Source organism: Thermobia domestica, chromosome 16 (assembly GCF_964235325.1).
Source record: "Thermobia domestica chromosome 16, izTheDome1.hap1.1, whole genome shotgun sequence".
Lineage (NCBI taxonomy): Eukaryota > Metazoa > Arthropoda > Insecta > Zygentoma > Lepismatidae > Thermobia > Thermobia domestica.
The window spans coordinates 94,580,380-94,605,495 of record NC_137469.1 but is presented as its reverse complement, the minus strand read 5'-3'; the positions used below and the strand labels follow the sequence as shown (position 1 = coordinate 94,605,495).

The 25,116-nt window shown below is 36.2% G+C and overlaps 1 protein-coding gene across 1 annotated transcript in view; it reads right to left on the bottom strand.

Annotated features, from left to right (window-relative positions):
* The window catches only part of LOC145672785 (uncharacterized), an 877,411-nt gene extending 855,455 nt beyond the window's left edge, over window positions 1–21,956 (bottom strand). Inside the window, exon 1 of the mRNA XM_081741944.1 lies at window positions 21,610–21,956. Within this exon, the coding sequence (XP_081598070.1) occupies window positions 21,610–21,652 (43 nt within the window). The 5' untranslated portion in view covers window positions 21,653–21,956. The remainder of the gene's footprint in view (window positions 1–21,609) is intronic.
* Between the last annotated feature and the right edge of the window lie 3,160 nt (window positions 21,957–25,116).

Here is a 25,116-nt window from a genome sequence, read left to right as displayed (position 1 = left end):
ATTATTATTATTATTATTATTATTATTATTATTATTATTATTATTATTATTATTATTATTATTGCAAGTAGCATTGCGACGCTTATACCACGTGAAAGAGTTTGGTTAGAATATTGGATAGGATGCAACTAGCCTTACTTTAAGGTATAGTTGGGTAGTTGGGTTGCATACTACCATGGGATAACTCTCTGTAATAATCCTTTATGAAAATATATTTGGAGTATTCGGATCCACTAAATAGCCTCCATGAAGAAATTTGCTTCATAACTGTTGATCTCCTACATACTAACCATAAAATAGTCCTTAAGATTATTATTATTATTATTATTATTATTATTATTATTATTATTATTATTATTATCATTATTATTGCTGTTGTTCTTAATCTTTAGAATGGACACACATACGGACAGACAGAGTAAATAAACAAAGCAGTTTGGTTAGGAAACCTAACTCCTTAAAAATCAAAATATGCATAAAGTACTGTTTCGAATTTCGTACTGTATTGATGTGAATTACTGGTTTGCGGAGGTGACCAGATGTTGAGAATTTTGAGGAAATAACATATGATGCATTTAAAAAATGAATAAACAGGGTTAAATGCCAAAGAACACATAACAAAGAACTACACAGTACTGTGTCTTCAGTATATGTCAACAATTATGTTGCATATAATAAAATCAATTAAATCTCGGTGTCGACATACCTACGTAGTAGTGACAATCTCCTTACATGATTCCGACCTACCTTCGTGGTGGTGACTTGTCTTGTGTTTGTGACCTTCCCTACTACACATTTTTCCGACGTACATACAGTACCTATGTGCTAGTAACCTACCCTTCTTCACATGTTTTAAACCTACTTACGTGCTAATGATCTCCCCTTCTTCCCATGCTTCTGACCTACCTATGTGCTAGTGACCTCCCTTTCTTCACATGCTTCTGACCTACCTACATGCTAGTGACCTCACTTTCTTCACATGCTTCTGACTTACCTACGTGCTAGTGACTTTCCTTCCCTCTTCACATGATTCTAACCTAACTATGTGCTAGTGACCTACTTTTCTTGACATGCTTCTGACCTACCTACATGCTAGTGACCTTCCTTTCTTCACATGCTTCTGACTTACCTGCGTGCTAGTGACCTCTCCTTCTTCACATACCTCAGATCTATCTACGTGCTAGTGACTCCCCTTCTTCACACTCTTCCGACCTACGTACATGTTAATGTCTTCCCTTCTTCACATGCTTCCGAAATACGTACGTGGTAGTTACCTCCTTCTTTACATGCTTCTGGTCTATCTACGTGCTAGTCACCTGTCTTTCTTCTCATCTTAAAGACGATGCTGTTGGAATATGAGTTAAGAATACAAAATTTGAATAGCCTTCCGTCCGTATGGTCAAGCGACACTCTAAGCCCCCACGTTACTGAGAGGTTAGATAGATAAAATGTTTGTTTTAAGAAAGAACCCAGGAAAAGATCTTTGGATAGGTTGAGAAAATAATAACTAACTCTATTGCTATCGTTTTTTCACTTATTTCTCTCCTCTGTTCTTCTTGTTATTGATATGCTGCAGACTATATTATTGCGTGGATTTCGTTTAAAAGTTTCTGGTTTTGTCGCTTGGTCTGACAGAATTTTCTTTGTTTTGTGTGTTATTTGTCTTAGATTTTCTGGTAGTCTTGGTTTCTGTACTGGTGGTCTTTTATTTGGATCTATTTCCAAAATTTTGGTTTTGCTTTCTCATATTCTGTTTTCAGTTGGTTGTGTTTTTTATTATCCATTTGTTTGCCATTAGCTGAGTTTCTAACTTATTTTGCCTTTAGATTAAACCTGTTATTAATGTCTGTACTATTTATATTTTCTGAAATCACTGTGACATTTCTGCTCTTTCATTTTCTTTCTCGGTTTCCGTAGCTCTTATTTATGCTGCTGCTTCTTTGATGATTTGTAGTCTGACTATTGGTATTAGGTTGTTTACTTTTATTGTTCGTATCTGGTTTGTTATTCTCTGAAAAGTAGTTTCGATTTTTAGATACTTTCTTCTGAATTGCATTCCAACTTGTTGCCTGTATCCTATCTCAACTGTTTCGAGTTTCGTTGTTATGTAGTATAAGCTCATTAATTCTTCGTTTATTTTACTTTACCATTTCATGCGCTTTCTCAGTTTCCCTGATTTGGTGGTTGCTGCATGATAAAACTTTCTGCAGGTGTAGCTAATATATGTTGGGTGTTACTTATCTGTTCAGCTGTAGTTTGTTCATGTATCCTGACAGATGCCTGCCGATTTAACATCCTGTCACCAATGGCTCATATGCTGTCACGCTCAGCATCGACTTCAGATATGCCTTGGCGCTCGCTTAGCAGCGGCTTTTTCCCTAAACTTACTTTTCTCTTCATCTCCAGGCGTTTCTTCATCATAACCTTGCAAGACAGCAAGGGACAGTGCTTATTGAATGGCAATATTTCCTTCCCATGTCATAGTGGGATATGAGTATAGTGCTATTTGATTGGACCATCATGGTCACTTAATGATGCAGCACGACCTGGCTTTTACTGCCGCTTTAGTTGGGGTCTGCTTATTTGGTACTCGCAGCTGACCTCCACTAGAAGCCATTCCACTACCACCCCTCATAAATTTTTCGCGTTACCTGACTTGGGTTCCCCTTTGCAGTGGTTTCTGATGGGGCGCGACTATTATTATTATTATTATTATTATTATTATTATTATTATTATTACATTTTATCTAACGCTAAATCTACCCAAGATCACACATATACATATATAATACATATAGATAGACATATATACATACATACATACACACACACACACACACACACACACTCATATATATATATATATATATATATATATATTACATGCATACATACATACATACTTATATACATACATATTTGAACAGTGGTGCCTAATGGTCTCAAATACGTTGCTTCTCCGTCTTTCCAGGAACTCATTATTTTTCTCTAATCGTGTAGAAATTCGTATCCATTCTCTGTTAGACAGATTTTGAAGTATGAATATATGCTTAATAAGGATTGAGCTTATCGGACAAAGGCAATGAGCTGTAAGGTCTGATTGAAGACAAAGCACAATTCAAAAAATGCTTTCTCTTCTTAAAATAAATGACCAATTATACACGAAAATTCTTACGATTTGTAAACCTACTTTACATAAAATCAATAAATTGCGAGGACAGGTTTTTTTTTTTTTTTTTGGTAGAAAAAGTATAGGAAGCAATTGGCTTTAAAAAAAAAGTGTGGAGAAGGACAGCTTAAAGGGAGCTCATTAAATTAAAAATATTTTATGAATCCATGGTGGCCATTGTATAGCGCTCACTTCTGCTCACCGCGCGTCGGGTTCTTAGTTTAACCGCAGCTGCCGCTAGCTGGGATTTATGGTAGACAAACATCATATGCACAGATTTTCTTGTTGTTCCACCGTTTCCTCCCTCTTTAGTCCTTTTCAACCATTATTATCCACCTCATTATCATCGTCTCTGTTGGGATAGAAGCATAATCGTGGGACGTTGAAACTAAAGATAAAACATATTTGACTAAAATGCTCTTAATACATTCAAACTTCTCAAATGATGCTCTATACTAGTAGAAGAGTAGTTAATGTAAGTTTTTTTCGCGAATATCCTTCCGGATTCGACTTTTGTGGGATACAATTGGCACGTTCAGTGTATAAGGGAATCAAAATCACTTTTTAGGTATTTTGGACATATTTCTCTTTAAGATCTCTACCTGAAGATCTTTCGAGAGTTTAAAAGATTCATGACAAGATGTTGTAGATAACTCTTAAAGTGCGAAAAACAAATGTTAACTTTTCCATGTACTGGAGCGTACCGTACAAACTTTTTAAGTATTTTTTTCCCATTACGTTGGGAATTGGACTTAATTCTTTTGTGTTCTGAATAGCTCAAATCTCGGTTTCGAAATACTACTGGAGTTTGTATTGATCTGATAAAGAGTTACTTTGTAAATTGAAAAACTTAGTAAAAAGTTTATTTTCAAAAACCATTAAATAACAACTTGATACATTTTTTACAGCTAATATTGATAAGAAGATATTTCAAAGCTTTTTTGATAAAAATGTATATGAAAAAAAGGTAACATCAATCGTAAAAGTAACTATTTCAGCACTTGTTGTAAAAAAAACGAAATAAGTTATCGTTACTACTACTTTCTATTTCTTCGTGCAGATTGTTTCAATATAACAAAGAAAACAAAAATTTGAGGATTTTCGTACGGAAACGAAACAACTAAAGTGTATAATCAACTTGTAATTAACCTATTATTGTACCGGTATATAGAACTGCTTTTGTTAATCTGATTACGGAATGCTTTCTAATTTTGTTATTGAAATTTCGTGATATTAAGCAAAATTGTAACTTAATAAAGAACTTTTTATTACTTATTAGGTTATTGCTATGTTTAAAGCAAAGTTTTGGAATTGGGATATTTCTAAGAACACGAATGTATCTCGGAACAATTTTAAATGAAAATAAGAGTCAATATTTTTATAACCGCTACCAGATTATAGAAGTATTTTTTGTGGACGCTCTGTATATTTCGTAAAGACAGTCATTTTTTTTCGATTTATACTTTATACTGCGACGCAAATAAGTTCTTTCTTCGGTGGAGATTGTTTCGTTCCCACGCAACTGGACAAAGAAATCTTTCATTGTTTTCTCATATATATATTTAAAATATTGCTTTTTGGTGAGAATATTTCTCAGCGACGAACCTTCTCAGTATTTCTACTTGACTTATTATTATGCACAGTATATATTCTGCAGTTATTTGGAACTGAATTAAGTGCTTTCTTTAGTCGCTTATGGAAATATTGCGGTAGTTTAGAGAAATACTGGCTGACCAGATGTTCAAGTGACCAAAGTGACGCCAGTCACATTGGTTTTGCAGCTCGTTATCTGTACTTTCACACGCCAGAGTTATCGCAGTGTCTCGTGCATCGTAGCCAGTGGACTAAAATTAACATAAATTATTTTCTATATGCTGTTTGTATGTGCATACAGGTGAGTTAACTGAGTGGTTTTTAAAATGATCTGCCAACACTCTTCAGTCAACCACTGCAGGTCATGTCTAGAACTTTTGAGCTCGAGGAGTTTGACTCCGGTATTGTGTGCAGCCACCACGCACGTTGCGTCGGGAATTAAGTATGATTTTGTGTTAAGGGGCACAAGCTATTAGCCGGCGAAGGACGTTTTCTTACGGCTATCCCCAACTAGTGAAGTCCCAGGTTCACAAATCTTGTGCGCCTAAAAAGTTGCACACAAATCTTGTGCGTTGGACGCGCCCTCCAACATCAGCATTCTATTTTCTTTTTTTAATTTGTTGAAGGCTCATTTTTACGCTTCAGGATTGTTTGGCGCAGCAACTGGATTTCTACGTGGGATTATCCCGGCAACTTTTTCCGCAGTGCTAATCCCCTAAGTGCGTCAATGGTGTGAGAGAAACATTCATAGTGAAATTTCAGATATAATCTCATATATATATAAAGGGCTGCATTGCATTAAAAAGGCAAAGTGTGATTTCAGTGATGAAAATTATTACACATATTCTGTGTTAAGTTCATTTCTCTTCGTTATTTTTTTTATATAATAGTATTCTAATAAATAAGTATAGTGTTATTTAATCCAGTGTGTTTTCGTTGTTTGTGTGAATGATGTTTGTGTGCGTTATGGTCTGCATGACCATCTGATCGTCCGGAGGTTTTCGGGACGAGACATCCGAACCTCTCTGCGCCTAATGCTAATATCATCATTGAGACCGACGAGCGATTTGGAATCAATTTGTAATCCCCTCTTGGAGAGGTCCTTCATCGTCCTATCCAGGTAAGTTCTGGTCTCAGGAGAATACTTATTGGTAGGACAATAAATCACGAACAGAGACTGGACCTCAAATTGGTTACAAATAAATGGCAACCCGAACACCGACACAACACCCGGTTGGTTACAAATAAAATATTCGCCCGAACAGAGACCTTGAACACAGGGTGGTTACAAATAAATGTCCGCCCGAACTGAGCCCTCGAATAAAAAAGTGGTTATATTTTTTTGCATTATCTGCGACGGTAACTCCGGTAATAGTCCGGATAGTTGGCAGTCAGTTATTCATTGTAGCTTTTCAAAGAAAAATTTGTGTAGTTCATAAATAAATACTGTAGTAAAATACTCACAGTTAACATAATGGATAAAATTAAATTTTTGAAACAGTTTCAAGTCCTAATAATAAAGTTTTTTGTTTTTATTTTAATTTTATAAAATTTGTAGATAGTCACCGTTATTTTTTCCCGTGTATAATAGTGGTTAAATTTATGGCAGAATATTTTTAAGCAGTTGGTTTATCAAAATTCCTTTATATATTTACTCTGTCCATATGTCCGTCCGGAAGGGACAAAATAACCAAAAGTTTTGGCCAGGATGTACATGGCCAAAATTAGGAACCGAATTCGTTGATAGAAGTGATTCGTCAAGTTGATCCCAAAATATGGGTAATCAATAATCGGTTCAATAATTATGTATTCCAATGGAATAGAACTGTGGTTCTTAACCTTTTTTGATTAACGACACACTTTACTAAACGTCTAGGACATGGCGACACACTTGTTTGATGTTTTTATTATAAATAATAATAATATATATTATAATAGTGAAACCAATTAGTTTTTATAATGACTCTATATAGCACTGAACATTTTTGGTAGCGCTGGAGATGTTGGCTGGTACAGTCTCTCTCGATTTCAACTAATTATTATTAAATTCTCATGATTTTTAAATCCTAAAATCTTGCAACCTAACTTAGGGGACTGTGTGAAACACCAGTGTGTTGCGACACATCGGTTGAGAACCACTGGAATAGAATATCAAACAGGGCAGTAATTTCCCCCTTGTGTTATGCAACACCCATATCTCAGCTGTTAATATGGTTGCCTATGAGCCAGACAATAGTTCAATTTTTAATGAATGTTGTTTACTAATATTTCCTTATATATATATATTTCAATTTTCACATTATGTACAGCGTAGTAAACGAAATTTCTTTGTGTGGTGTACACTGTGTGACACTGCTACCTGTTATTTGAATGTATACAGTATTTACTGATTGCGGTAAATATCACGACTACTGTCAACTATTTCGCAAAATAATATATTTTTTAAGTATATTGAGTGCATTTAGGTCAAGACATGTACGAAGAATGAGCACGTGGGTCGGAAAGGAGTATGTGCGAAGGGATTAATGGATAGTTAGTCGGAAAGCTGGTTAGAAAAAGAGCCTTTGGAAAGATCAAGAAAGAGATAGATCTGGAAACGATGGGGAATAAAAAATTTCTACTAAATACGATTAACACGCATAGTTAATCATAGACTTTGTAAAAGAAATGGGCTGCACTGGCTGGAAGCGTACTGTAATAAAGTGAAAATTGCTGAAACTTAAAGTCGAAATATTACTTACTCTTATCTCAGGGTTTCGTGGCCTCGGGCTTCTGTCGAGCCTCCGTTTGCTGCTAGCTTTCCATCTAAAGTTACCTGTACCATAACTCTTTTAACTCTTTATTTGCTCAACAATAAATTTTGGATAATGAAAACTCCATTGTTCATTTGGTTACTTTAATAATTGAAATGAGAAATAAAATAAAAGTTACAAATATAAATACAGTTATCACGTTGTTGAATGATAAATGTTACTTGTAGAATCAACTTTATATTAAATGTAGAATTGTGTCTAAGTCTTATTATCTTTACAGGTTGGTTGGAATTATTCTATACTTCACCTAACACAAAATATAAGTTGGCCTTTTCTGTAACATCAATAGTTACATCTATTTTGTAAAACAAGAGGGAGGAAATTTAATTTTACACAAATTATACATGACCTTAATTCGAGGGTGTGTCATTTGGAATTTAAACTTTATCGCGCACTGCACTTAAAATTCAGTTAATGAAATGTTTGCCACTTTACCTCCTTTTTGATGACTGTCCGTTGAACATTTTCCTTTTCTTCTAGTAAGGTAACTCCGCTGTCTCTCCGTGGAAGATTTCCGTGTTGCTTGATTGTTTCGTTCCCCAGAAAGTGTTAGATGGTTCACACTCTTGAAAAGTTCGCAAAGTTCCAAACGTTTACTCCATTTACTGCGTTTTATCACTACAGGCGACGCTACACTTTTATAAAACGTTGATTAAATTATTATACTTATTATACGGTCTTCTGGTACAAGAAAGAATTGCAATACTGTTCTTTTGTCACAGCCGAAAATAGCGTACTCTTGCGGCCTCTCGCGTTTTTACCACTACTTGCCCCACTGAAACTGTCTTTCACCGCTCAGAGCGCGGAGATGTATTATTATACGGGTTGTTACCTCTGAATTCAGTCTGGACTTCGCGATTCGATGATCTCGACAACTTGATTCTCTCAACCTAACTAAAACTTTTTTGTCCTCTTTATGTCCTCTTCCTTTATCATTTCACACTAATTACTTATTCATTTTTTTGTTTCTCCTTTCCTATTTGTCCTTTACACACTCTGACCATTTTGACACACCCCTTGTCTAATCTAACCAATAATTGTTCTTTTCATTTTGTTTCATTAAGTTTCGTTTTCTGTCTTATTGGTTTCTCTCCTTTTTCTTGACCACCCTCTCTTTTCATTGGTTTTTCTCCTGTTTCTTAAGAAAGACCTCCCCTTTTTTTTTTTTTCAAAGTCACCCTCTTTAGCCAGAGACCCCTGCTGAGGTTACCGCGCGACCAATTTTGAATGATCCTCCAGTGCCAAATGTGAATGCCTTACGAAATTATCTTATTTTCAAATATAGATTTTACTATTTATTAAACCCGATTTACTAAATATTATACTCTTTTATGACAATTTTCTTAGATTTTCTCAGATGTTTCTTACTGGAATACGAATATTTATATTTCTATGACAATTTTATCTTGCTGTAATAGTGGTGGTATTAATAATGTTGAATAAAACAATATTTCTATCACTGGTAGTGTTAATAATTATAATACTTGTTGGTTAAATAAGACTAATGATAATTATGGTATCCCTATAAAATATCTATATCTACTTGAATATGTTATACACAACTAAAATAATCCTCCTTTTTAACAATTCTTTATGCAAAATACTAGTTACCAGTAATCATAATAATATTAATAATAATAATAATAATAATAATAATAATAATAATATTTTATTCTAAATATTTTCACAGATTATGTACAGCTTTTAACTAGTTTAGGAATGATCTTTTGCCCAGCACTTAATTGATGTTGTTAATACTTATATGATTATATGTAATATATAGATCTCATATACATAGAGACAGACAGACCGACAGACAGACATAGGGAAATCCTTTCAAAGAAATAGTGCTCCATTTATTTGTTTAGATTTGCGTATAAAATATACTCAATTTTGGTCATTCTTACGTATTATAGTAATTTTAGTTAGTAAAATTCCCCCACTCTCTTTTTCTTCCTGTGTATTTTTACCCCCTATTCTTTCTACGTTCCTTGTTCTGTGATGTTTTTTTTTTCTTCTTAGGGTTGCTTTTCAAAGACCTTTTCTTTTTCTTCGGAGACCTGCAAAACTGACCGCTTAGGGACAAAATCTTCTTGTGGTACATGTTTCGTGTCTTAATAAATATCGCAAGACGCCAGAGAGTCTTGAGAAAATTTCATAAAATGACCACAAAACTTAGCCGTGTTACTTCTCTGTCACCATGCGGTTTGTGTTTTCGCTTGTGTGTAGAATAATTAAAATATTTTTCTAGCGTCATGGCCAGCTATTCTGGACCCCTTACGTAGCTGATTTTGGGTGGTTTCCTCTTCTTTTCCGAAGCGAAGTGTCAAATTCACAGCGTTGGGGTAATTTCTTTCAAACATGTGTTTAACTGTTGCCACATCTCTACGCGTTTAATTCTAGTAATCCATTATATAGCTCATTATTCTCGCTCGTCGCATTACTAAATAGTACTATCCCTCTCGCGGCAATGTTATCTATTTTATTATACTCTCTTAGTAGCGAAGCTTTATCTATACATTAAAATTTTGCGTGCTTATTGATCTTATAAATGTGACAACATATTGGGCATTCTGTTTCTGTTAGTATGTCTCCAGATAGTCTGGCCTGTGTGTATGTTAGTTCGTTTTGGGAAAATGGTTCACCCACGGTTTAAAACCGCAGTTCGTCTGTTATATCTATGGTCATTTTCTTGAAATTGCCTTTGGTGACAAGCTACAAGTAACAATCTTAAAATAAATACATGGTCTGTATCGTATCAGTCAATGAATTGTCTATGTTAAAATTCCTCTCCAGGGTGGTAAAGACGCTACAGTCTAAAATTTCATGAAAGAAACCACGAACTTACAAGCTTGTTGCCTATTTTTTTTTCTCTCGTGTGTGGCCGTAAAATAATGAGGACTACCTTCTCTCTTGTTTCTTTCTTTCTTTCTTTCTTTTTTTTTTTTAAAGGAGAAAAGAATTGGATGTCTGCAGCCGTCTTGTTTCTTTCTATACTTTGTTAACTTAATGAATATAGTTAAATAATATATAATTAAGCAATGAATGTAGTTAATTAATATATGTATAATTATGCGTATTACATATTTCCCCCCTCACGTTTTCAGTTTTTCATCATTTTAAAAAATGCGTGAAAATGTGAAAACGTGATTTTGCAACACTGTTCCTACTTCTAAACACCTACATCCCTTCTCTATATACACTAAAGAAATTATACAAAATCGTAACTAACTTGGGTACTCTATTTGTTTTCTCTCTACATATATGTATGTTTTTCCTCGTCTGTTCTCTCTCTCTCATATATATATTTTTTTTTTTATGTTTCTTGCCTCTCGATATATTCTTTCAAGTGAATGGCATTGTATACGCCTACTACTTTGCCAGAATTGACCTCTGTGAGTTCGTACGCGTTGGGGTTTACGACTCTGGAAATAAGGTACGGTCCGAGGAAAACTAATAGGAGCTTCTTTGTCACGCCTTTTAAGGCATCTGAATGGTGAAAGTTTCGCAAAAGAACCTTCTGTCCCAACTTATAAGTCACAAGAGCGTGTGATTGGTCAAAGGCACGCTTACGTTGCTCTGCCTTCTTCCTCAGTTTGGCACGAGCTAGTTCTATTCTCATTTGTGTGTCCTGAGGGGGCGGCTCCAACCCTAAAATTTTGTAAAGCTCGTTTGTTGGTTTTCTGTTAAAATGCAACTCAAAGGGCGTGCACCCCGTGGAACTATGAACAGATAAATTTATGCAATTGGCTGCAAAGTTAACACACAATGGCCATTTGCTGTGTTTCTCGTGACACAGAATTCTCAAAATTCGTCCTACAGTTTTATTGCAAATTTCTACTGGGTTTCCAGCAGGATGATAAGGTGTAGTAGTTCTGTGTTCGATTCCTAGTTCCGCTAATCCATTCTTCCATTTCCTACTTAAGAACTGTGTCCCCCGATCCGTGAGAATGATTTGCACCCCTGGGTTGACGAGCAAATATTCATTTTTCAATCTGTGTAATACAGCTTCTGTAGTTGCCCTTTTTAAAGGATATATTACTACATATTTGCTAAAGAGATCGCAAAACACTGCACAATACTGAACGCCTCCTCTTCCACGCGGCAATGGCCCTATGAAATCCAAGCTTACACATTGGGCCACGCCCGTTGTGATTATGGGCTTTAATGGGCCCGCTTTGTATTTCTGAGGGTACCTTGATTTTTGACATATGTCGCACGAAGCGGCAAACTGTTTGACTTCTCTTCTCATCCCCGGCCATACAAAATACTCACTAATTGAAGCCAACGTTTTCTCGTATGCAAAGTGTCCTAAATTGTGAAAATATTCCATCACAGGAAGTCTAATTTCTTTAGGCAAACAAACTCGCGTCCCCTTATTATCTTCTTTACATAACAACCCATTTTGTACCAAATATCTATAGTACTTGCTCTGTTGTTTCTTACCGTCTTTTATCTCATTTAATATTTTACTTAGGACCTCGTCGTTTTGTTGCAGTGTCGACAAATTAGCTAACTGTATGCGTAACTCGCCTGGTATCCGACATGTTAACTCAGCCACCACCTCAGGCGAAATTGGATTCTGATTTATTTTATAACTTTCAGAATCAGAATTGATTGGGTATCTCGAAAGATAATCTGACATATTTTGGTTTGAAGGCACAAATCGGAATTCAAAATTCAGGTCTTGGATGGCTAATATCCACCTAGAGAGCCTAGCATTTCCTAATTTACACTTTAAAATGAATTTAAGCGCAGCGTGGTCAGACAACACAATAAATTTTGATGAAACTAGGTACACTCTGAATTTTGATATGCCATATATCAGTGATAGAAATTCGAGCTCTGTAATTGTATAGTGGATCTCATGCTTATTCAGCGTTCGACTAGCGAATCCTATTATTCTAATGTCCCCATTATCATCATACTGGAAACATTGCGCTCCGATGGCAACACTGCTTGCATCAACTGCTAAATAAAACACTCTATCCATCATAGGACGATGTAGTGTGACCTCCTCTGAAAATGCTCTTTTAATGTTTTCAAATGCCGTTTGACATTCAGGAGTCCAGCGGAACGGCGTTCCTTTGCGCAAAAGTGGCAAAAGTGGCGATACTAAATCTGCATATTTATTTTGGAACGCCCTGTAGAAATTTAGGAATCCCAGATAAGACCTCAGCTGTTTTACATTTCTGGGAGGAGTGAACTCGTTTATTGTCTGTATTTTCTGAGGATCCTTTTCGATTCCAGAAGGAGTCAAAACATAGCCTAATATAGGCACTGTATGCCTGGCAAATTTGCATTTTGATAGCTTTATTGTTAGGCCTGCCTTTTCTAATTTTCCCAGCACAATGTCTAAGTGTCTTAAATGGTTTTCAAACGAATCCGAGCCACATATGACATCATCTATGTACGCCTCGCAAAACTCATCAATTTCATTTGTTAATACTGTCTTTAGTGCGCTAATACTCGAGGATACTGCTGTCTTTAATCCGAAACACAATCTTTTATATACATACGATTGACCACCATGCACAAAACCTAAGAATTTTCTATCTTCTTTTCGCACTGAAATTTGATTGAAAAAACACGAAAGATCAAATGTACTAATAATTTTCTTTCCTTCAAACTTTTGTAGTACTTCAAAAGGCTGAGGAGGAATATCGCTCATACCGCGTATTCGCCCATTTACATTTCGCATATCCAAACAAATTCTTATATCTTCAGAGTTTTTCTTTGGGACAATCACAAGGGGTGACGTATATTCAGTACTTTGTTTTTCTATTATATCCCAAGCTAATAATTTTTTCACTTCCTCATTCACTTGCTTCCTATATTTAAAAGGGTATGGGTAGAATTTTGCTTGAAATGGCTTGTGGTCTGTGAGCTCTATTTGGTGTTCATATCCCTTTAATAATCCCGGTTTATTGTCGAAAACTTTCTGATGTGACAACAGCAGTGTTTCCAACTGCTGCCTTTGTTCCGCAGTTAAATTTTCCGCCTGCATAACGTGTTCGCGAATTTGTTCAGGGGTAGCCCTTGTGGGAACTTTGGACCAATTGATATTACTAGTAACAGAAGTCGCCAATACAGGAATACACGATCCGGTGGGACAAACATCATTTTCTAACTCGTTGAAACGCAACGTTCTACTACTAACTGCTCCCGCCCCTTGGCTGGGTAAAGACGTGTTATGTAAACACAACTTATTATGCTCTCTATACTCATGTGGAGAGACGGAGTCCATTACTACATTAATTTCCCTTTCTTTTCCCATATTTTGCGCGCATTCCAATGGTAAACAGGGGTTGGCAACACTGTTCTTTCCTTCCCCCTTTACATTTTCAATCATACTACATTTAATTTCTCTACCATTATTTTGATCCATGTTATTATAATAACTTCCCATTTCCCTTATGTTTGTCTTTAATGTTACGGGTTCCATTCCCTTTAAGGTCCAGGGATCGAATCCCTCTATATTTCTAAGGGGCAATAATCTCGCTTCTTCTTGTATTTCTTCGAACACAAGGGTAAGTTCATTTAAAATATTTACCACTTCAGACGTATCCTCCTCAACGAAAGGGACACTAACTACCTTTTTCCCATTCTCTAATTTTAACAGACCATGCTGATAATCCATTACAGCCTTATATTCTTCAAAGAAAGTCCCCCCTAGAATAAATGGTCTAACCAAAGAACGCACTACTAGCGCTACAACATCAAAATGTTCTCCTCCTATCTTAACTGACAAAAACGTCTGTGCTATAACTTTCGCAGCTCTCGTACCAAAAGCAGAAAGAATCTTTAAGGCACCGGGTTTTAAATGTGGTACATTAGGATCCTTCTCTAATATTTGTGACCATAGGGTCTCACTCAAACAAGAAATGCTGGCGCCCGAGTCACAGAGAATTTTTACAGCTATTTCTCCAATTTCCCCTTTTATTTCTGGCAACACTGAGACATTTTGTTGCCTGGGAATTTCCGCATTCTCGGTAATGAGTTCATCAAAAATTGAAGTTATTTGCTCCCTTGTTTTCAAACAAGTTTCCCTATCTTCTTCGGTATCAATCTTGTTTTCTTGGTTCGATTCCTTTCTATCTAATATCACGGTTTGATTAATTTCTCCCCCCGGTGTATTTTGCTGTTGCGGTCTCGTTAGTCACGCTCTGTTTGTGTTTTGCGGCGGCCCCGGATCGATTCTCGCAAATCTTCCCTGGGCATTTTCTTCGCGTGATACGTTCTCTCTACTATTTGGATCGCGATCATAGTCCCTGTTTTCTTGTCTTCCATATTGTACATGATTGACCTCAGGGCCTCGACCATTATTTGAAAACCGATTCTGATTATCATGTTGCGACTGGTTTTCTCTCCCCCCATTCCTGACATTTCTTCGCTCATTCCTGCTATGCCGTGTCTGATAATCGTCCTCCCTACGCGGTTGCCTTCTATAATTGTTGTTCGCATTAGCGGAACGCGGGAAATCACGAGAATTATTTGAGTTCATCTCATTCTCTCTGTTACTTCTCTGATATTGTACGTGATTTATATGTCCTCTTTGCCGGGGCGCATTGTTTTGATTACTCCCCCCTCCCCCATGGGTGGGAATTTCTTGCAGCTCACGGAGTAGTCTTAAGAATTCACTTTTAGTTTGTGGTTGAGCACTTATCAATACCCGCCTTACATTATACGGCATTTGCCTACTGACCACTTTTATAAGTGTCCTGTCATCTAGCGGTGTTTCTAACACACTATTCTTTTGTAAGATCTCTGTAAAATACTCGGTTAATTTCTTCCCGGAGTTAGGTTGGTACCGAGATGTTAATATTTCCGCTCGTAAATCGATCGTTTTGTCCTCCCCCAAATATTCTGAAATAAATGCTGCCTTGAATTCCTCAAAAGACGAAATATTTTGTTTCACTATTCTGTACCAAGAAGCTGCGTCATTACGTAATGAGTGTGCACTGACACTGACCATTTGTTCAGGCGGTGTCTGCGTTAAATGCAGGTATGTTTCTAACTCGTGAATGAAGCTAAAGGCTTGTACCTCATGTTCGCATCCATAAAATAAAGGGAGTTTGAGGTCTCTATGTAAGAAAATACTCGCGCTGCTATCTTGACATAATGAAGGCGGATTACCAACTGTTTGTGTTATGTTATTACTATGGTTACCAAGATTTGAATCGTCCGCGCGTATGACTGGCAACACGTTCAAACTCCTGATTTCAGATCGTACAGAAGAACAATCTCTTTGCAAAGTTTCTACTTGCTCTCTTACGGAACTAATTTGCGTGTTTAACGAATTTTGCTCTTCCCTCATAGCACTTGTGTTTTCGCGAACTATGGTGTCAAAACGTTCAATTAGCTCTTCTCGTAACCCTTCTGTTCGCATACAACAAAACTCCCGTAACTCGACCCCTTGAGTCTCTACTAATTCCCTCGATTCTATCTGCACACTATTTATTTTACAATCTAGGTTTAGTACTGCATCATCCAACTTTTTCTCCAATCTAGCAATACCTTGTCGAAAAATATTCGCTAAATCAAGTAAAGTTAATCCCTGGCCAACCGAATTATCTAACGTAAGGTTACTATTCTCCACACTACCACTAGCTTCGAACCTACGACCACTACTTCCCTGACTACTATTTGCCTGCTCCATGTTGTGTAGTTCATTCCTTTCTTCACTAACTAAATTACTAGTTTTCTTAGCTGGCCGTTTCTGAGTTCGCGCCTCGCGGATTTTTCTAGGCTTACGCAACATTTCGTTCTAATCAAGTTCAACAAAATAACCAAATAAAGCACTATCTCTTTAAAAGAGCAGAGAAAATGAGAAAAAAATGACAAAATTCAAATTCGTAAATCACTCATAAAACTTAAATAGCACATAATAACATTTAAATAGTAAGTACATCTGAGAAAATCAATTTCGCATCAATACCAAAGTTATCAGAAATCATGCTACTTATTTAATAAATTACGAACAAAATCCTACACACGGGGTACTGGACGTTGAGAAGTGACTTTTGCTAAAGAAAAGGACCAACTTTTTTTTTTTTTTTTTTTTTTAACAACTTAGGCCAACATGATTAAGAGGGAAAACTAATAGCAAACACTCTGCACAGAACCTCATTGGCCCCAAAGATGGAAGCGCCATGTGTAATAGTAATGAGCCGCGCTGGCTGGAAGCGTACTGTAATAAAGTGAAAATTGCTGAAACTTAAAGTCGAAATATTACTTACTCTTATCTCAGGGTTTCGTGGCCTCGGGCTTCTGTCGAGCCTCCGTTTGCTGCTAGCTTTCCATCTAAAGTTACCTGTACCATAACTCTTTTAACTCTTTATTTGCTCAACAATAAATTTTGGATAATGAAAACTCCATTGTTCATTTGGTTACTTTAATAATTGAAATGAGAAATAAAATAAAAGTTACAAATATAAATACAGTTATCACGTTGTTGAATGATAAATGTTACTTGTAGAATCAACTTTATATTAAATGTAGAATTGTGTCTAAGTCTTATTATCTTTACAGGTTGGTTGGAATTATTCTATACTTCACCTAACACAAAATATAAGTTGGCCTTTTCTGTAACATCAATAGTTACATCTATTTTGTAAAACAAGAGGGAGGAAATTTAATTTTACACAAATTATACATGACCTTAATTCGAGGGTGTGTCATTTGGAATTTAAACTTTATCGCGCACTGCACTTAAAATTCAGTTAATGAAATGTTTGCCACTTTACCTCCTTTTTGATGACTGTCCGTTGAACATTTTCCTTTTCTTCTAGTAAGGTAACTCCGCTGTCTCTCCGTGGAAGATTTCCGTGTTGCTTGATTGTTTCGTTCCCCAGAAAGTGTTAGATGGTTCACACTCTTGAAAAGTTCGCAAAGTTCCAAACGTTTACTCCATTTACTGCGTTTTATCACTACAGGCGACGCTACACTTTTATAAAACGTTGATTAAATTATTATACTTATTATACGGTCTTCTGGTACAAGAAAGAATTGCAATACTGTTCTTTTGTCACAGCCGAAAATAGCGTACTCTTGCGGCCTCTCGCGTTTTTACCACTACTTGCCCCACTGAAACTGTCTTTCACCGCTCAGAGCGCGGAGATGTATTATTATACGGGTTGTTACCTCTGAATTCAGTCTGGACTTCGCGATTCGATGATCTCGACAACTTGATTCTCTCAACCTAACTAAAACTTTTTTGTCCTCTTTATGTCCTCTTCCTTTATCATTTCACACTAATTACTTATTCATTTTTTTGTTTCTCCTTTCCTATTTGTCCTTTACACACTCTGACCATTTTGACACACCCCTTGTCTAATCTAACCAATAATTGTTCTTTTCATTTTGTTTCATTAAGTTTCGTTTTCTGTCTTATTGGTTTCTCTCCTTTTTCTTGACCACCCTCTCTTTTCATTGGTTTTTCTCCTGTTTCTTAAGAAAGACCTCCCCTTTTTTTTTTTTTCAAAGTCACCCTCTTTAGCCAGAGACCCCTGCTGAGGTTACCGCGCGACCAATTTTGAATGATCCTCCAGTGCCAAATGTGAATGCCTTACGAAATTATCTTATTTTCAAATATAGATTTTACTATTTATTAAACCCGATTTACTAAATATTATACTCTTTTATGACAATTTTCTTAGATTTTCTCAGATGTTTCTTACTGGAATACGAATATTTATATTTCTATGACAATTTTATCTTGCTGTAATAGTGGTGGTATTAATAATGTTGAATAAAACAATATTTCTATCACTGGTAGTGTTAATAATTATAATACTTGTTGGTTAAATAAGACTAATGATAATTATGGTATCCCTATAAAATATCTATATCTACTTGAATATGTTATACACAACTAAAATAATCCTCCTTTTTAACAATTCTTTATGCAAAATACTAGTTACCAGTAATCATAATAATATTAATAATAATAATAATAATAATAATAATAATAATAATATTTTATTCTAAATATTTTCACAGATTATGTACAGCTTTTAACTAGTTTAGGAATGATCTTTTGCCCAGCACTTAATTGATGTTGTTAATACTTATATGATTATATGTAATATATAGATCTCATATACATAGAGACAGACAGACCGACAGACAGACATAGGGAAATCCTTTCAAAGAAATAGTGCTCCATTTATTTGTTTAGATTTGCGTATAAAATATACTCAATTTTGGTCATTCTTACGTATTATAGTAATTTTAGTTAGTAAAATTCCCCCACTCTCTTTTTCTTCCTGTGTATTTTTACCCCCTATTCTTTCTACGTTCCTTGTTCTGTGATGTTTTTTTTTTCTTCTTAGGGTTGCTTTTCAAAGACCTTTTCTTTTTCTTCGGAGACCTGCAAAACTGACCGCTTAGGGACAAAATCTTCTTGTGGTACATGTTTCGTGTCTTAATAAATATCGCAAGACGCCAGAGAGTCTTGAGAAAATTTCATAAAATGACCACAAAACTTAGCCGTGTTACTTCTCTGTCACCATGCGGTTTGTGTTTTCGCTTGTGTGTAGAATAATTAAAATATTTTTCTAGCGTCATGGCCAGCTATTCTGGACCCCTTACGTAGCTGATTTTGGGTGGTTTCCTCTTCTTTTCCGAAGCGAAGTGTCAAATTCACAGCGTTGGGGTAATTTCTTTCAAACATGTGTTTAACTGTTGCCACATCTCTACGCGTTTAATTCTAGTAATCCATTATATAGCTCATTATTCTCGCTCGTCGCATTACTAAATAGTACTATCCCTCTCGCGGCAATGTTATCTATTTTATTATACTCTCTTAGTAGCGAAGCTTTATCTATACATTAAAATTTTGCGTGCTTATTGATCTTATAAATGTGACAACATATTGGGCATTCTGTTTCTGTTAGTATGTCTCCAGATAGTCTGGCCTGTGTGTATGTTAGTTCGTTTTGGGAAAATGGTTCACCCACGGTTTAAAACCGCAGTTCGTCTGTTATATCTATGGTCATTTTCTTGAAATTGCCTTTGGTGACAAGCTACAAGTAACAATCTTAAAATAAATACATGGTCTGTATCGTATCAGTCAATGAATTGTCTATGTTAAAATTCCTCTCCAGGGTGGTAAAGACGCTACAGTCTAAAATTTCATGAAAGAAACCACGAACTTACAAGCTTGTTGCCTATTTTTTTTTCTCTCGTGTGTGGCCGTAAAATAATGAGGACTACCTTCTCTCTTGTTTCTTTCTTTCTTTCTTTCTTTTTTTTTTTTTAAAGGAGAAAAGAATTGGATGTCTGCAGCCGTCTTGTTTCTTTCTATACTTTGTTAACTTAATGAATATAGTTAAATAATATATAATTAAGCAATGAATGTAGTTAATTAATATATGTATAATTATGCGTATTACAACTTACGATCAATTTCGGTTACGATTAGCCTGTCGTAAGTCGATTCGGCCCTGAATTGGCCAAAAGGAATAAATGTTATACAGTTCAGAACAAAATAACATTTTGATCAATAATCGGCCAACAATTTAGGCTGCGATTATATGAATATGAAGTCGCTGTTTTCATATAAAAAGTTGTGTATATTTCTATAATCGTCGCAACAGCAGTTTTTCTATATATATATATATATATATATATTTCTCTTATTATAGGCCGTGTATAATAACCATGTAACGTAATCTTTACAACCAATTCTTATCATTAACTGCAGTGGATACTTTCCGCGGCGTTGAATCTGAGGGCGTGTGACAACAGAGTCGCCAACCTCTGCGGATGGGTGAATACCTTATAATCTAACATAAATAAAATAGTTTGTTTGCGTGTCTGTCTGTCGTGTGCGGCCTAGGGACCACGCGAGTGGACCGAGAGTTACCAAATTTTGGTCACGGGTATCTTGGTCCAGGCCCCAGACCAAAACAAAGCTTTTTTAAAATTTCAACCAGGGAGTCACCGGGGGAATCCGAGACATTTAAAAATAATCCAAAATGACCGATATTAGAGTCAAATCCATAGTTTTTGCGACCGCTGAGATCAATGGTGTCACTTCCATTAGCGATGACTTTCAAAATTCAGCTACCACTGTGTGCGAGCCGGGGGCCACCTGCGGGGGGAGAGTGTCAAATCCATAGTTTTCGCGGTCGGGTCACTGTGATGAATGGTGATATACCCACAGGCGTTGGCTTTCATATACAGCCCCGATAGATTAGGGCCAGAGGCGTTTATTTATTTTCCAAATTCGAACCAGGAGGTATCAAGGGGCGTTTACCGGGATATGTAGAAGTAGCAGAAAATGACCGATATTCTTTTCCTTTCGTTGTTCAGTTTGTTTATATAGATATTTTATCTTACCCATGCCAAAGATTGGGTGTTTCAGCTAGTATTAGATATAAACAAGTAGAATGTATTTGATATATGTAGTGTATTAGTACATAACGTAGTAATATACTAATGAATATTAGAATTCCCGAAATTATAGAGTTTAGGAAGTCATTATCACTTTTCCATTGTATTGGAAAGTAATTGTCAAGTTTAATTACACGAATAGACAAGAAGTAAATATAGTTAATCAGGATTCGAATCAAGCTCTTTTTACGAGAGGAGGGAAAATATTCCTGACTTCTATAGTATTTAAGATATATATACATGAAAAATTGGTAAATATTTTCCTGCCAAGACAGAAAATCATCTTTGTTGAGCCGGGAAAATTACTTGATGAGAAGGGGAAATACCCTTAATCCCCCCCCACTGATTCGAACCCTGCATTTAGTTAATTCCCATCAGTATCTTTCTTTCCTTTTTCTTTATTTTATTTTGCATATACTGAGAAACAATTTTTAATGACACGTAAGTAGATTAGCTAATACTAACGAAAGTAAAATTTGCAAACCTCGCGTTATCTTACATAGAGTAAAGTACCAACTGAATACAGTCATGACAATAATATCATGCCAGCTTTTCAATCATTATATTAATAATAAATTCATCTTCATTCTTAATAGGAATTAACATAGTGATAAAATAAGTAATTAATTTACTTACCAATTGTGCTCAGGATCAATACAGTGCAAATATGTTTGAGCATTGTTCGTCTGGCTTCAGTCACTTGACAAAATATAACTATACAACAGTTTTCTTGTCGAACTTTTCACATTCTTCGAAACAGTTCACCTAATACACTAAGTTACTTTTTTTCTCGTGTCTTACAGTTGAAATCGATTATTCAGATTTTCGAATAACTCGCGATATATAAACAAAACACTGTCGCCAGCAACCCGATATCCCATACCGTTCCGAATCTCGCGTGTTGTTCGTGAACTTGGGTCACACAGCACGCCTGACCTTGATACACTTTCCGAATGCTTTCTTCGTGTGGCGAGCGGTTTGTTTGCCACTGCCACAATGAGGATCTGTAGGAGATAGGGGAGGAGCGTCTATAAGCGAAAGGTGTGACGTCACAATGCGCCTGCTCAATAGGTATTCTATACGGTGCTATGTGTATGCACTTTCTGCCGAATTTTCGATGAACAATTCGCAAGGATTACCGCGAAGCCCGTCAGGGCTACGGTGAAGGAATACATAACACACTCACAGGAGAACAAGTAGTCGTATTTTAAAAATACGAGGCGCAGATTTTAGGCTGCGGTCATATTGAAGAGAGCGATAAATTATCGTAAAATCGCTGAGTGAATGTACAGACAACAAATACTCTGAAAAAGGAGTCTGCAAAACAAGAAAGGTGTGCTCCCTCGTTGCTAATTGATATGCGTCTTTGGAGAGGGAGACCTGGCTTCTATTCCCAGTGACCGCCGGGGGCGCGGTGGCTCAGTGGTAGAGTTTTCACGTTCGGTGCTTGGGGTCCCTGGTTCGATTCTAGCTCGCGCCGTGTGGACTTTGTGGTAGACAAACATTGTGTTCGTGGGTTTTCTCGGGATTCTCCCGTTTCCTCCCACTTTCTTCATTGCACCATTTCACATATCTCATTATCACCGTCTCCTTTAGCGTAAACGGCATAAACGTGGGACGTAAAACTTAAAGACTTCATTTCATGTATTTTCAGTGACAGCTGATGTGATTTGGATCCCAAGCTAAGCTGAAGGTTCACGCCTCATGTAGCCTCGGGGCTGAAAAGAACTGATAAACTCTAATCCATCCCACCAGGAAGTTTTTTTTTTTTTTTTTTTTGCCCATTAAAAAATTTTAGCTTCAATTATTCATTTACAAATTATCAAATGCAGATAAGCAGAAATGGCTATTTTGGAATAGGGATCTCTCGGGCTCGTTTACTTTATTGAGGTCTCTGTCCTAAATGAGGCTTAGATGAGTGATCACGCTCACCAGCATCATTACGGTTCGCTCTAGCTTTCTAACCAGTTATAGTATTTGTGCGGAAATTATAATGATCCTCTTGCGGCGTTGTTGTACGTTGATAGTCTCTACCATACTGTCTTCCAATGCTTTCATCAGTTAGAAAATGTTGTTCCACAATTACAACACAACGCTGCTAGGAACATTGAAGTCTCTATCCACATCCTGTTGAGTTTGTTCCATTTCTAATCTACCGATGATCCGACCGCGCATTACAACATTCATATAAGTTCACTGGGACATCGTGTTTATTATGACCGATGCGCACTACACACTCGGAAAAACACAACTGATTGATTTCGAGTTCTCCAGTGCGGGCACAGTAGCTGAGTGTTAGAGCGCTTACCTCTGGGGCTTTGGGTCGGTGGTTCGATCCAGGGCCAAGTAAGTTGTGGTGGACAACATCGTGCCCGTGGTTTTTCTCGTGGTACTTCCGTTTTCTACCACATTCTCATTCCACCAATTCTTCTATCATTATTCACTTGTCTTAATCATCTGTTTGCCTTACTCTAAAGAACATAATTATGGGACTTTAAATTGAAAAATTTCATTTTTCATTTCATTTCAGGAGTTCTCCGCGCATGGACGTTCTTTGTGTTATCCAAAATATTATTCGTGTTGCCTTTGTCAACGAATGGGTTAGTAATCTAAGGTAATTTAAAAAGGTATCTAACTTTTAAATACATCTACTGAAAAATAGTAATGGATACTGCAAACACTGCATTTTCAGCAGTCTCGTTTCTGTTTTTGGTGTTTTCCCTTTTCCTCTGCTTATTTTCAACACATTAAATTTTAAGACCCACGCACCAAAAGTTACACAGAAATACAGCAACAAAATGTTATAAACAAATATATCAGCATCAGTGGCGTATTTACGATTTGGTTTCGGGAGGGGCTTTGCTAACTTTCGGGGCGGGCTTTGCCTGGAAATGTGAAAATTCTGCGAGATATTTCATTTACTTTACTATACTAAGTAAGATTTCGGGGGGGGGGCTTAAGCCCGGAAGCCACCTCCCTAAATACGCCACTGATCAGCATGATAAATAACTTCACTGAACTAGAAAATACTTTCATAGCGAAATTAGCAGATATTACAACTGATATTTTAATTTATACGAGTAGTTGAGCAATTAGTTTTAAGTATATTGAAATGTTTTCTTTTTTTTTTTTTTTTTTAAAGCTAAGGGCATCCACAAATCGGCAAAGTGTAAAACGGGAAATATTTTATTCATAATTAAAGAAATTGAAGTAGTTGTAGATTTAAGTCTATGATAGATTATATGTCCATAAGTCAGTGAGGACTTCTTTTATATACAGAATTATTAGAGTATCAAGGAAGAAATAAATGTCCGAAGATGAGATTTATAGCAATTAATATAACTCTTTGAGTCAAATAATATGGCATGAATAAGTGTAAATCCTTATTCATTAATTTTGAGAAAAATTAACTTTTGAAACAATAAATTGATTCTGTACGATAACTAGGCCACCTATTAAGATACTGAAGAACACCCTCATCATTCTCTATATGTACACAGTATGGTTAATAAAATTTAGTACGAATTAATTACACTGGCTTACAGTGGTTTTGGTGCCGGGTGTTTCTTAGCTGATTTGAAGTAGAATTGGGACGCTGAATCCAAATATGGCGTTAGTTTTCCCCTAACAGCTTTAGTTTTTGAGATATAGGAATTGCAAGACTGACCTGCTACAACGTTGAAAATTGCATAGGTGCTGTTTTACTGTAAGTGAAAAGAAAACTATGACATTTAAATCTGTTATTTGGAACACTTTGAAAATAATGAAAACCATATAAACACAAACATCAAGTACATAATAACTCTGTAACTACATTTTATAATAGTTTTTATGAATAAAAAATCAAATAATTTGTTCAAAACGATCTATTCAACACTTCGGAAGCTTCGTTTTCGTGACATCCTTGAATGTTTCTTTGCACAGTCTCTTTTTAGGTTCCAGCAGTAATCTGCCATCATATGGGCATCCCATCTTCCTTGGTAGCGGTCCTCCATTGTTTTAATATCTTGGTGAAATCTTTCACCTTGTTCTTCACTCAGACTGCCTACGTTGTCTGGGAAACGGTCCAAATGGCTGTGCAGGTAATGAATTTTGATACTCATATTACATCCAAGTTTTTGGAATGCATTAAGCATCTGGTTC